The sequence below is a fragment of the Vipera ursinii genome (genome assembly GCF_947247035.1).
Source record: "Vipera ursinii genome assembly, chromosome: 2".
Lineage (NCBI taxonomy): Eukaryota > Metazoa > Chordata > Lepidosauria > Squamata > Viperidae > Vipera > Vipera ursinii.
In genome coordinates this window covers 255,279,109-255,294,066 of record NC_139513.1, presented here as the reverse complement: position 1 = coordinate 255,294,066, position 14,958 = coordinate 255,279,109, and the positions used below count along the sequence as shown (strand labels likewise).

General features: G+C 34.1%; 1 protein-coding gene across 1 annotated transcript in view; it reads left to right on the top strand.

Annotated features, from left to right (window-relative positions):
- ADGRV1 (adhesion G protein-coupled receptor V1) overlaps positions 1-14,958 on the top strand; it is a gene marked incomplete at its 5' end in the record, with an annotated part of 249,459 nt that overhangs the window by 92,435 nt on the left and 142,066 nt on the right. The window contains 10 exons of the mRNA XM_083351665.1: positions 120-375; positions 871-1,070; positions 2,379-2,555; positions 4,259-4,441; positions 5,237-5,416; positions 6,830-6,994; positions 7,681-7,798; positions 9,787-9,910; positions 12,792-12,930; positions 13,527-13,712. Of these exons, the coding sequence (XP_083207791.1) occupies positions 120-375; positions 871-1,070; positions 2,379-2,555; positions 4,259-4,441; positions 5,237-5,416; positions 6,830-6,994; positions 7,681-7,798; positions 9,787-9,910; positions 12,792-12,930; positions 13,527-13,712 (1,728 nt within the window). The remainder of the gene's footprint in view (positions 1-119; positions 376-870; positions 1,071-2,378; positions 2,556-4,258; positions 4,442-5,236; positions 5,417-6,829; positions 6,995-7,680; positions 7,799-9,786; positions 9,911-12,791; positions 12,931-13,526; positions 13,713-14,958) is intronic.

Below are 14,958 nucleotides of genomic sequence, written 5' to 3'. Positions count from 1 at the left end.
TTTCCTTTAACTGGTACAAAAATTGCTAACTTTCATTGGATTGCATCTTAAACTGTTGTGTTAAGCCAACAGTTATGTGAAAAATATAAAGTTGTATATTTTCTTGTTAAATTCTTTAGGTGGCATTTTCAGAGGGTCAGGCTTTGTCAACAGTAACAATAACAGTCCTTGCAGATGTTATTCCTGAAGCTTCAGAGACACTGATTATAACTCTCACTCATATTAGCACCGTGGGCATTCAAGAGCCCCAGAGAGGAGCCATAATTGATAGAAGTCGAGCAAAAGCTATGCTTACTATTCTTCCCAATGACACTCCCTTTGATGTAGTGGGATGGCACACAGATTCTCTCTTTAACAAAGTAGCAGAGCCTGAAGGTGAGTCAGTTCCAAGAAAATCCTAGAGAAATTCAAATTTATATTTCCAGATTATTATTATTTTTAAAAAAGGTCTTCTGATATACAATGTTGCAGTTACATCTATACATTTTTAAAGAAAACATTTCTGAATTTAGTTTCAACCTTTTCTTTTAATCTGGGGGGACCAATATAATATGTAAAATGTAATATATGATTAGCAAGAAATATGAGTTATATTTTTGTATTTAAGTGAGACATTTCACTGATTTTTTTAAAGTGTTAGAAATGTTTGAAAAAACTATGTTTGGAAAAGTGTGCTTACAATTTTTTTAATACCCTAATTTTTATCATAACACAATATTTTTTTCCATCTCAGAAAAAATGCAATTTATGGAAATAATATGAGTTATTACTATTAGGTAGTTTATTGGCTATAATCATATTAGTTTTGGTTGGAAAAAACAAACACTTTCAATAACTATATATATTCATTAACCTTTTGTTTTTTTCTAGGGAGATCAACTGCTATTACTTTACATATTTTCAGAGAACAACCATTTGGTGATATTATTATACACATAATATCCCACCCTATCTTTTCACTCCCTCTTGTTAATCAAGCCACTGAAAATGAAGATTATAGATTGGAAAACAAGACCATTATTATGACAGACAATATAACATTAGTTTCAGTTAATGTAACCATTTTACCAGTGAGTATTTGAAAGTATATAAATAGTTTGTAGCAAACTGATATGTGACTGACACATGAAAAGTGAAAATATTTTTCTGATTAATATTTCTGCATAAAAGTAGGGTAGTACTCAATAATTTAATGTTATTCCCTAATACATCTAAATCTGAACTAATTACTGTATAGCCTATTTTTTCACTTCTTTCAACTTTACACTATATTTCACACTTTAAATGATATTTATACTAGTCAAAAATTCCCAAGTTGATTAATGTTTGAATATTATTTGTGTGTGAGAACAAGTCCAGATATATCTATGTACTTCATGATTGATTGATTAACAAATCAGTTAATAAATAGAAAAGTTGCTGGCGTATTGCCTTCTACAATTTGTAATCTCAACAACTAGATTTTATCTACATGTTCTCTGAGTGAATGGTATGGAGTATTCTATCATATGTATGATATACTACTAATAATAATAATTTATTAAATTTATGAGGACCAGTTTGATGTAGTGATTAAGACATCAGGCTAGAAAACAAAAGACTATGAACATTGAGGTGTGAAGTCACCTTGGTGACTTTGGGCCAATCATTTCTCAGCCCTAGGAAGAAGGCATTGGCAAATCACTTCTGAAAAACCTTTCAATACCATAGAACAGAAGAAAAATAAATTCAATATTGCCCAACTTCCAATGACTCTAGTTTCTATTAAAACCTTCCATGTTTATTTTCTAACGCTACAATTGTGTATAATCACTGATGCATCTCACCTGGGTAGATTTTCCTCATTTTTGTGAAGGCAAATTGTTTCCAATCTAGCATAGTATGGCATTTCTCTACAAGCTATATTATCTCTTGGGCCAGACGTCTTAATTAAACTCAAACAGAACATTTGAATTTAGTTTTACAAAGTGACAGGGCCAAAATCATTTATTCCTATTATGGTGCAACTGAAGATTTGATGGGACAGGTAGATATAGCCTGGGAAAGGCTGTCCTTCAGACAATCTGACCCTCTTATCTTTAATCTTTAACCTTAAATTAATTTATCTTTAACTTTTCCTTAAATTGATTAGGTAATCATATATATGGATAAAAACAATTTTTGATACAATGAAATTATATTTTTGAGCAAATAAAATATAATTTTTAACAATCATTCGTTTTTATATAATTAATTTTATTTATATTAAGGGAATTGGTTGCTTGCTCCTCCATATTTTTACTTTCCATTGAAGCAATCACAACTTGAAATGATTTATCTTACCAGTCTATCCAAAATCTGAATTTGCAAAATAATTTAAAACATTTTTTATCTTACAGGATAATATTCCAGAATTACAAGAGGGGTTTTTAATCAATATTAGTAGTGTGCAATTGTTGGACTCTTCTCTTACTAGAGGGCAACAGAGCATGAAGAAATTTGGTTTAGAAATAGCTGAGATTTTAATTGAAGAGAATGATAACCCCAGAGGAATATTTCAGTTCAATATTAGCAAGGTGAGAACAAACTGAAACATTTCAGTATCAAGAGCAGTAAATACTGTTCTTGTTGTAAGCTGACCATTTCAAGGTATGAAGGTAATAATACATACGTTAATAACATGAAATTATAAATCTTTTACCCATGTTTAATATTCCTATTGCTATTGGGTTTTTCTATGATATAATGAAGCCAAGTGGTCCATAATTATATTTTTTCCTGTTTATCTTAACCTGAATATGACAGGATTTGTTGGCAAAGACTTGCTAAGCATCTATTGATCTTTACCACTAAAGGTATTGAATCTTATTTGTTCAATCAATTTCATTACAATCTGCTGACTTTCAGCAGCTTACATATATAAAATATGCTATATAATATGACAAAATAATTAAATATTATTCCCACAAGATCTGGGAAGTTGGGCACTAGATTCTATTTAGAATAGATATTTCTTCAGGTATTCAGGTGCCAAACCATAAAGGGTTTTATAGGTCAAAAGCAGCATGTTAATTTATACCTAAAAATCAGTTGTCACTCAGTTTAGGCCTGTAAATTCCATATTAGTTTCCAGCATTGAAAGCCAGTGAGTATGCATTCTGAATTATTTGTAATTTCTAAGTAGTCTTTATGGATGGGCTGTCCAACCAATAACAATAACAGTTGGAAGGGACCTTGGAGGTCTTCTAGTCCAATCCCCTGATCAGGCAGGAAACCCTATACCATTTCAGACAAATGGTTGTCCAGTCTCTTCTTAAAAACTTCCAGTGTTGGAGCATTCACAACTTCTGGAGGCAGGTTGTTCCACTGATTAACTGTTCTAACTGTCAGGAAATTTATCCTTTGTATGTTGTAGTAGCCTGTTACAGTGGTAATAAGGGTTGAGCTTTAGCCTACCAGGTAATGGCACAAGTGGAGCATTACTTGAAGCTGGGTGAAGACATTGCTACTTGCTGTTCTACCTTCAAGCAGGAGCTATGAGTGTAGATGGATCCCCAAATATGAACCTGTTCCTTCACTATGCTTGTGAGATACAGAAGTAGCACTGGTGTTGATAGAGAATCTTAATGTACAAAACATAGTTACATCTTTCTTAGATTCAACTTCAAGCTGTTCTCTCCCATCCAGACCCTTAAAATTTATAGGCAGCAAAAATAGAGTATCAATAATATTTCACCTATCTCTCCGTCTGCTCCCCTCAATAGACAGGATGGGCAGGTATCCAAAGAATAGGTGGCATAATACAATGTTGACAGATTCCCATCTACTTCACAGTATTCATAGGCTAAAAGGATTCCTGATAATATGCCAAGATAAAGAAGAACCACTATCAAAGACACTCTTCATATATTTAAATGAAGAAATAGAAAAGCTGTATCATTTCTCATAAAATAGGCCACTAATAATTAACTCACAAAATAAGTAATAATAATTAATTAACTAAAAGCTTTTATTAAGGGAGGAAACGCTCAACTATTCCATGAGAAAATCCAGAGGGAGAAAATGGGTCTATGTATATATGTGATAAATGTGTTTGTACTTTTGTTACTCCCACTTTGGCCTAAGAATCTCTGAAAGAGCAATTCCTAACTCCTAGAGATAGCCTATTATATATAATATTATATATATATCACTCTTTTCCTTTCCCCCCCCTCCTCCTAAAATACAGGCACTATGATATTTTTAATAAAATACTAATTTACCATTGTTTTCTTTCAAGGATATGAACAGGACAGTGGTTGCTTATGAAGTACCACCACCAGACAATATTCTGAAGCTGTCCATCATTCGGAAAGCAGGAACATTTGGATCAATCAAACTAGACTGGGAAGCCACACCTGCCTCTGCTGGTCTGAAAGACTTTTTACCATCATTTGGAAATCTTATATTTGCTGATGGACAAGTATGTAACATGTTGATAAAACATCTCCTCCCCATATTTTTTATCATTTTGTTCTTATGACTACAGCATGTTCCTTTTAAGATAATTGTTGGCTAATAATCGCATATTTTTTCTCTTTTTTACCTTTTAAGTACTTTTAAAGCTCATGTCTGTGCATAAATATTCAAAAATAAGCTTCATTGACTTAGTGAGGTCTGAAGAGCCTTTAGCAAACAATGATTGTGGTTCTAACACAGGATGGCAAATAGGTTCCTTTTTTGATGGCTGTTTGCAATGGACAGGCACTCGTATTTACTCATAAATGTCTTACACTATGCATACCATCAATTGCTTCAAAAATGAGAGCCTCATTGAAATCTGACTCATGTTGATATTAAAGGTGTTGCAAAAGCTACCAAATATTAATAAGTAGATATTTTGTTTCAAAATGTGCCAGTGAATCCTGCTACATTTAGGGGTTTCCCTACTTCTTCTACTACAAAACCTGGTACTGACACAACTTGTAGCACATCAAGCCTTGTTGCTTGTCTTTAAAGGACAGTGGAAACTATTACGTAAAAGGGTTTTGTGGTATGTTTTTAACTGTTTATGTGTATGGTATGTATTATCCCAGAGTTGCCTTCTTTGAGGTTCCTTTTATCTATTTATTTATTAATCAAATTTATATAGCTGCCCACCTCACCAAAGGTGACTTTCATTTACATTTCTATTTTGCTTCACAATTAGATTTAAATGTCTTGAGCATGCTCGTGATACTTATTTCATCTTTGTTTTTATTTTTAATTTCTTTCCTAGGTTATGGGAGTGATAGAGATCACTATCATAGATGATGATGAGGTTGAATTTTTGGAAATGTTCACTGTTACCTTACTTAGAGTGACAAGTGATGCAAGATTAGGTGATGATGTGCAGGTGATAGTTACTATTGCACCAAATGATTCTCCTGCTGGAGTTTTCAGCTTTGAAGAAAAGCATGTAAGTGAAAGTAAGATCATATATTAATTGGCAGACATCCTTTGATCACTTGCATATCCAAACCTTAATGGATAGATATGTCCAGCTAGATGTCCCAGTCCAGATGAGACCAAAAGCAGTAGTAGTGTAAATAATAAGCAGCTGAAATTAGCTAAGATGCTTCCAAGACAGGACATCCTTTCACAATATACTTCATCTAACACACAGAGAGAGAGAGAGAGAGAGAGAATTCATATATAGGTATTTGAAAACAAGAGTGTGCAAAGCCTCTCCTTCACATGACTATATACAGAGCAATTGTTTTAGGTGCACAATATTTTCTGGAAGGGATGTATATGTAAACTTTCTTTACGCTCTTAGAACAGACAAGTATAGATACTTTGCATGACTTCTATCCCATTCCCCTATCCCAAGGAGGATGTAGCTCTGGATTATTTTTCTCCATAAATAAATGAATAACTATATTTTTTTGACTCATTTGTTAGTTGGTTTCTCTCACATTGGATTAGAAGTGATACCACAACAAGAACTGAATAGCTGCAATAGCTATTGCAACTTCAATAGCTGTTTTATCAAGTGATTGTGTTTATCTAACAGATAGACTTGGGGTTGCAAATGAAGGTGCTAAATGGGACAAGAGAAGTAATGCAGCTGCTGGAAGCAGAATTATTACTATAGCCTTTCATATATAACAGTTTTGTCAATTCATTTATTCTGAAAAAGGATTTTGACAATAAAGTACAATTTGTAGATAGAATTCTAACATAAATATATTTTGAATCATCTTCAGATTAGTCTTTGTTTACTAATTGAAACAAAAGAAAGATACTTACATTCATATGAAAACATCACTGTAACATACTGAACAGATTCAATGTTTATTTATTATACTTCTAATTTATAATTCTTAAGGACATAGAACAAGAAACAATTTAATTACTTTATAATTATAGGCTTTATTTGAAAAACCAAAAAAAAACAAACCAAAAAACAAAAAGTCACAAAGTCTACTTTATTTCATTATTTATGTATTACAATTATTTTTATACCACTCCATGGTGCAGCTCTGGGCACTGGGCAATAAATATTGCTATTAATAGGCTTCTTTGAATGGCTGCTTGTTTGAATCAAATCATTTGCCACATTAAACAGTTTTTGAAAGGAGAATGTGAGCAAACAGAGACAGTCCTTTATGCAGAGGTCCTCTTTATGTTTTATTGAGAGAGGTTGCGTATGTGCATCTCTCCTGCTTGTTGGCAGTTTCTGGCACCAGGTCCTAACTTTGGAGTACACTGCTGGTTCCAGCAATGGATCAAAAGTGCAATGTGTGGGACATAAAGGAAGCTCAACACTCAACATTTTGCTTGTTATTCAGTATTAGTCTCCCTAGTACCAATGTACTTCTTGTTTTAGGTGACAGTAAAAGAACCTCAGTCAATACATGACCCCACAGCAAATGTCTTTCTCACTGTAAGTCGAAGTTCAGGAGGCCAAGGAGAAGTCCAAATTCCTTGGAAACTGGAGGAGGCAGCTAGATATGATCTCACTCCTCTTAGTGGTACCCTTTTCTTTTCTGAGGTACAGCTCCTTTTGCCCCCTCACCTTTTTAATTTTGTGTTATTATTTTATTTTAATTCAAGCTTATGTATATATATCATATTATCACGTTCATGTATTTTCGTTGCTTTCTTTTTCATTGTGTGTTTTATTGTTCTATTATTTTGCGTCTGTTTTGTTTTCACTTCTTTTCATTTTTTTTATTGTTGTAAGCCGCTTAGAGTAGCCCCATGGCAAAATAGTAAATCCGATAGATAAATAAATAAGTACATTTGACAAAGAATTTTTTAAAAACTGCATATTTTTCTCTGGTTAAATAATCTATCAGATTTATTCAAATAATTTTTTTATACTGTATTAATCTGACATATTTGCACTGATAGCCACATGTAGAAAATAGAAAGATTAATGCAAATATGCAATTATGAATTTGATATGGCTAGCATTGCTAGAGAAAAGCTTTCAATTTTTTTCCTATGTTTTAGTGACATTCTCCTGTTTAACAACATTCTCCACTGGATATATGTCTTAACAGGGTTAAAATTCTATGCGTATCTCCCAAAATATATTAATTAAATTTGGTGTTTTTCTCTTTTGAAACTAATTTCACTTGATGATTTTAATTTCATTTAATGTTAAATTTTCCCTTTTCAGTATACCAAATTATAACTCTAAGATATATAATCATTATTTCCAATTTTATGCAGATGGAATCTCAGAAAACCATAATTTTGCATGCAATTCAAGATGGTGTTTTGGAAGGTGATGAACATTATTCAATTCATCTGGTGTCTACTGATAACACAGAAATATCACCTGAAAATGGTAAACACATTCATTTTAAACAGCATCCAAAGCTGTAATTGCAGCGATGCCAGACAGGTCTAATTACCTTTATTTTTTTCCCTTGTCTGCAGTGTTTAGAAAACTATGGGATGCTATGATTAGATTGAAATACAGAAAATACAGGGGTTGCAGCTTGTTGACTTTATTCATAAGTTCTCACATGTTAAAAAATTACTTTGTGCTATATCAGAATTGTAGCATTTTTGAAAAGTGTCTATTTCTTAGAGCTGGTTTTTTTTTTTACTAACTAGTTACATGTGGTATTTGAGGCTTTTAAAAACATATGTTGAGGTTAAGATTGTTTCTCAACTATAAATGCTGAACGTTGTTCTGAATATTGGCTTTGATTCCAGTATTTCAGTGTCCAACAGAAAATCACATTATGTTGTATTAATCTTGTAATTTTTGTCAAACTTCTGTCGACAAACTGGACTGCAAACCGAAAGAACAAGCTTTTGATAAGTAGATTTATTGTGGAAGAATTAACAAAGTGATAATGAAAGAATTTGCATGATTTTTATGTCTCAAATATAAGCTCTTTTTAAAGAGAAATAATGGTTTAAATTCTTACATCACACTCCCACCCACAAGGTTTTAACTGACTTAAATTAGTTAATTGCATTATATTATTTAAATTAAAGTAGTGAATAAAGGAAATGCTGTGGAAACAGTATTCTTAAACTTCAGTAAGATATTTGATAAAGTAGACCACAGCCTATTTCTTGGTAAGATAGAACAATGTGGGATAGATGGTATTGCATCAGGGCAATATGCAGTTCAGTGGTGAGAAAAGGTCCTCCACTTAGGAAAAACCAAATGCATAGGTTCAGAATAGGCAATATCTGGCTTAACAGTAGTGTCTGTGAGAGGAATTTAGGTGTCCTGGTGAACCACTGCTTAAGTATGACTGCTTAAGTATGAGTTAGCAGTGTGCTGCACCTTTTCGAAAAAGCCAGTGCAGTCCTAGGAATGACATGATAGCTGTCTTTCAATACTTGAAAGGCTGTCACAGGGAAGAGGGGGATGATTTATTGTCCATAGCATCTGAGAACACGACAAGAAGCAATGGGTGCAAGCTCATCAGAGGGAAATCCAACCTGGAAATGCAACTTTCTCCTGACAGTGAGAAGAATTAATCAGTGGAACAGTTTGCCTCCTGGACTTGTTAGTGCTCCATCAATGGAAACTTTCAAGAAAAGATTGGACAAATATTTGTCTAGGATGGTATAAGTACTCCTGCCTTGGGCAGGAGGTTGAACTAGAAGACCTCCAAGTCCCTTCCAGCACTATAATTCTCTGATTCTGTGAAAATGAGTTACCTTACTAAATTTTAAGGGACAGTATGATTGGCATAACTACAAGTTATTCCTTTGACAAGAGGAGTTTCCACCTGTCTTTTGCTTTGGAAATAAACTAGATTATTTATATAGATTAGTTTTAGCTAATCTGGTTTATCCGGCTTCTAGTATAATAGCTAACGTCTTTAATTAGAATGAGGAGATTTAGTTTTAAATCCAATTTCAATTATGGAAGTTCATTAGCTTATTTTGGAACAGTCACTATCTTATAGTCCAAATTCACTTTTGTTGAAGGATACAAAACCAGAGGAGCAGAATAGAAATTTAAAAAATAAACAACTATATATCCCTGATAATTAACATATGTTGAATTGGTATTCCAAATAAAACTATAGAATTGCATCCAGAATGTATCTAACAATAACTATGCTGGTAGGTATATTGGGAGTATAATCCAACACAGTTGGAAACCATCAGATTGGGTACCATTAAATACTGACAGTTAATAATAGAAGTTTGCTAATATACTTTTTTTAAAGAACTTCATGGTAATATGTTGAGGAAAAAAATGAAAATTGTGTAATAGTTATCATTATTGCTTTGTGTTATGATTTTAAAAAATGTCTTGCATCAATCAGCTTTTATTGGCAACCTCTTTTATGTTTACAGGTATAGCAACTATTACTATATTGGCAGATCAAGGAGCTTCTGGAGTTGTTGGGATATCTTCACAATCCACCCATGTCCTGATTGGGGAACCCATAGGAAAATATAATGGAACTGCTTTTATTGGGTAGGAAATCATTACATTTTTGTATCTTTGCTATAAAAATCATTTTCAGTTTGTGTAAGTATTTAACCACATCTCTAAAGGTATGTCTTGATAGCAATTACCTGTTTTAGAGTCATTAAAATGTTCCAGGTTTTCAGATATTGGTTCCTTTATCCTTTGGTAGTTTTTGATATATATATATATATGTGTGTGTGTGTGTGTGTGTGTGTGTGTGTGTGTGTGTGTGTGTGTGTTAAATAATTCTAAATTTTCCCATTTATCGTAAAGAATTCTAAGTATAGAGCTTCTAAAAATAACTGTACAATTCATGCAGAGGAGCACTCAGATATAATTATTGTAGGCACCAGCTTATCTTGGAGACTGGGAGATCTAGTCTTGCTTTAGGCACAAATCCAACTGGATTACCTTTAGCAAGCATTCTCTCTCAATTCTGGAAAGAAAGCATTGGCAAACCCAAAAATATTGATGCAGGGAAATGCCCAGCCAAGCAGGGGGGAGGCCTCAAGTGCAGAACTAGCCTCGAATCCTTGTGCAGCCTCAAGAGATCCAGAATTGATCCCCCTTTATCATCACAGAGCCTTATCTATCTATTTCCAGATGAAGACTGGCAGTCTGGGAAGATTCCTATATAACAGACAGAATGTAATAATACATAACTTGGATCTGGTTGCTTGTGCCTGACAGTTGCCAAAATAAGTGCAGAGGCTTGCTAAGTAGTTGCTAGGGGGGAAAAACACACCAAGACATTCATTGACTTTTACAATGAAAGATATGATTTAGAAATAAGATAGCATTTTTTCTTTTTATGATATGGGAAATATTTATTTATTTATTTATTTATTTATTTATTTATTTATTTATTTATTTATTTATTTATTTATTTGGATTTGTATACCGCCTTTTCCCGAAGGACTCAGGGCGGTTTACAGGGAATTAAAACAAGAAATAAAAAAGTTAAAAACAATTAAAAAGATTATAATAGTCCCTGAGAGAATAAAACCCCCAATTAAAATTAAAATTAAAATTAAAATTCTCAGCCTGGGCAAGAGAGCTCAAAGACCCAGGTCTTCAGGTCCCGGCAGAATGAACGGAGGTCGGGGGCAGTCCTCCACTCCACGGGCAGCTGGTTCCAGAGGGCAGGAGCACCCACTGAGAAGGCCCTCCCCCTGGACGTTACCCGCCGGCAATCTTTTACCGGCGGCACCCTGAGAAAACCCTCCCTGTGGGAGCGCACTGGATGAAGGGAGCTTGATGCTGACAGCAGGTGTTCCCTCAGATATCCCAGACCCAAGCCATTTAGGGCTTTATAGGTCATCACCAGCACCTTGAATCTCACCTGGAGGGCAACCGGAAGCCAATGCAGCTCGCGGAGTAGAGGTGTTACATGGGAGTATCGGGAAACCCCCATCACAACTCGCGCGACTGCATTCTGCACCAGCTGAAGCCTCTGAGTGGTCCTCAAGGGCAGCCCCATGTAGAGAGCATTGCAGTAGTCTAAATGGGAGGTCACGAGCGCATGAGTGACTGTGTGTAGGGCATCTCGGTCCAGGTAGGGTTGCAACTGGCGCACCAGGCGAACCTGGGCAAAAGCCCCCCTGGTCACGGCTCCTATATGGTCTTCAAAATTGAGCCGGGAGTCAAGGAGGATGCCCAGGTTGCGAGCCCTATCAACGGGGAGTAACACCTCACCCCCCCATCGTTAAAGGTGGAATGGTCTGGTTAACCCGAGATGCCGATATGCACAGCCATTCAGTCTTGGCAGGATTGAGACGAAGCCTGTTTCTCCCCATCCAGACCTGGACCGCCTCCAGGCAACGGGACATCACGGCGAGGGCATCGCTGGGTTGGTCCAGGGTGGAAAGAAAAAGTTGGGTATCATCAGCATACTGATGATACCCCACCCTGAAACCACGAATGATCTCACCCAGCGGCTTCATATAGATGTTGAACAGGAGGGGCGAGAGAACCGACCCCTGAGGAACTCCACAAACAAGAGGCCTCGGGGTGGATCTCTGCCCTCCTGTCAACACGGGACAAAAAGAGGATTGATTTGAGTAAAACTTTCAGCTATATAAATGTAATTAATATTGAGAAAATCATAATTGATAAAGATATTTTAAATACTGATGGGAACTCAAACTTTAATAAGAGTATGAAAAACAGGATATTAATTAATGAATTGACATTATTGATTTATGAATTGATATTATTGTTATTTGTATGATATTAGTAAAATATGATGAAGATGCTTATAGCTAACTTTGTGTACGTTAACAGTACCAAAAGTTGTAATAGTGTAATGAAGGGAAATATGAAGAAGAAAGGAGGATCAGGGGAAAAATACTGGATTATGTAGTATTGAACAGATTTATATTGAAAAAGTTAATGTTAAATATCTGAACTCAGACAATATGTTGTTTACTAAGCACTAAAGACTGTAGTTTTTTTAAAAAAATTAATAAAACTTTTATAAAAATGTAGCAGTTTTAAAGATCTGGCCTAATATGCTCATGACACATCGACTCAACATACTACATTGTTTTGGAAAACTTCTTAACTTCTTTCCAATGATATCTTGTAATCCAAAACACCCTCAGGAAACTGTAGAATTTGTGGTTTACAACTACAAATCATATATGTGAATTATTAATACAAATAAAGTGTGTTTCTATTTCATGGTGATTCATATAAATTTAGATATGGCTGTTGAATATACAGTAACCCATTTAGAAAAATATCAAGTTATTTTGTTATTATTCAGAAGGAAAGAAGAAGAAAACTCTGTAGAATTGGTTGAAGTATTTATACATGATATCTAGGAATGTTATTGGACCATTACTGAATAATATTTTAAACATGACTGTTTCTTTTTGTTTGGCAGCCTAGTTCGCGGGCCAGGGATCTTTGGAGAAATCACAATCTCCTGGGTTATAACATCACCTGATCAAAATGAATTTGCTGATGTATCAGGAACTGTCACCATGAGAGATCAGCAGTCTGCTGCTGTTATACTGATTCAGGTATAAATTGTTTCCAGTAGTCAGTGCTGACTTGTAGACACAAATGCAACTTTAATAGTAGCAATGGAGGTCCTTTGTTCTTTATTTTGACTTTTTTGTTTGAAGTTTGTTAAGTGTGATCACTACTAACCAAAATGCTTTGAGTCATTTATATTTATTTATTTAAATTTTTGAGCCTGACTTTATTTCACATGTTACTGCTTTTAAGTTGCCTTTGGTAAGCTTTCTTCGGATGTATTTTTCTTTAAAGGCAACTCAGAAATCTTTTAAAGAGGAACATAAAATATTGTTATACATTTTCAGGTTCAGTGTAGCACTGGTGGAGAGTCTTGCCAGTATATTTGTATTAGTAATGGTAATATGTCATCCATAGACAATAGCACTATATATACTATGACAGTTGGTTTTCTAAGACAATGAACTCTTTGCTCTACTTTATATTGCCTCATTATTGTCAACAATCTATCTTTCCTTTGCAGACATTGTTATTCAACCATACACCTTAGCTCAGACTTAATAACAAATATCTGTTGTTCCATGTAGCATAGTGAATATTTCTGTATGTTTTTCAACTTAATATGTTCACTCTCTTCTAGGCTCTTGATGATGATATCCCAGAAGAAAAGCGACACTATCAGTTTCAGCTAACAGATGTTAGCAATGGTGGAATCATAGATGAGGAGGCCAAAACAGCAAATATCACAATGGCTGCTAGTGATTTGCCATACGGGCAATTCACATTTTCTCAAGATGTACTGCAAACAACAGAAGAAGAAAAATGGGTAGGCAGAATTTAAATCCTAATTTATTAGAACAGCTTTTCATACATTAATGCCGAGCACTATAAGACAATAAGTGTTCCAAATGCTTAATTTTACTTTGGGTTTTAATTCTGTTTTGATTTAGATATCAATCATTTGCTGTTTAATTAAACTGTAAGTGTTTACCTGAGAAGTTTCCGAGATATATTCTTCATGTTATATATTAGGGCAGGAATATTGCATGAGGGACTCACAAAATAAAATATATGGCCTTTCAGCTCTCTAGTAATCTTTAGAGAATGGCCAATTTTTACATATTTAGTGTTGATTTAAAAATAAATTTATTTCAGTCCAGAGTATACTGGAAGTTGCCGAAGACCTGGTTAAAACTGTAAAATCCAGTTCTTACCAAGACAGCTGACAAGTAGAATTTTTTAAAATACTTTAATATAATTATGTACTCTTCCTTTGCAAAGCATTTCAAAGTGGTTTACCACAAAAACAGCAATACTAGCAGTACATTAAAACAGTGTTTATCAAACCATGGGTTGCAACAGAGCAGGAGGTTGCAAATAACTCAGAAATAGTCACAAAAGGTTTTGAAATATTTAACTTATTTCCTGTTTTGTTTTTGTAGACTTGCAGTGGGCATGCAAAGGCAAAGTGGGAAGCAAATCCTACAGCATTGTAATTGGTGGATATTCCCTACTTAATGATGCCCTCTAGCTTAGCATGCAGTAGTCAGTCAGTCCTTTATTATAGCCAAGGACCATAATTCTGCTTGCAGTAGTATTTCTGCCTACAGGAGTGTATATATTAGAGAAGTTCAGTATTTTTATTTATTATTTTAAAGTTCTAGCCTTTCAAAATGAAAAAGGGGGAAATAAGAGAAAAGCTAATGTTCTAGAATTAGTGCTGATATAAAATAAGCCTAAGTCAAGAAAGTGGATGACGGTGTATAGTTCACTGAGTCAAATATTGTTTTATTGCCTAATATAAACCCCAATTAAATTACACAAAAGCTTCAAAAGATATCAATAAAGAGAGAACCAAAAGATTTAAAGATACCCAATTCACATTTTAATTGTATAGTTAATTGTATCTTTTATTCTTTTATGGATTCTTGTTTAATTGAATGATTTTATTAGCAATTTTGGTAGTGTATTACATAGATATATCTTAACAGGTTTTGCTGGTTAGTGACTGTAAATTGTTGTTTTAAATTAGATTATGTTTTTACAATATCGTAAGATATTTTTAAATACAA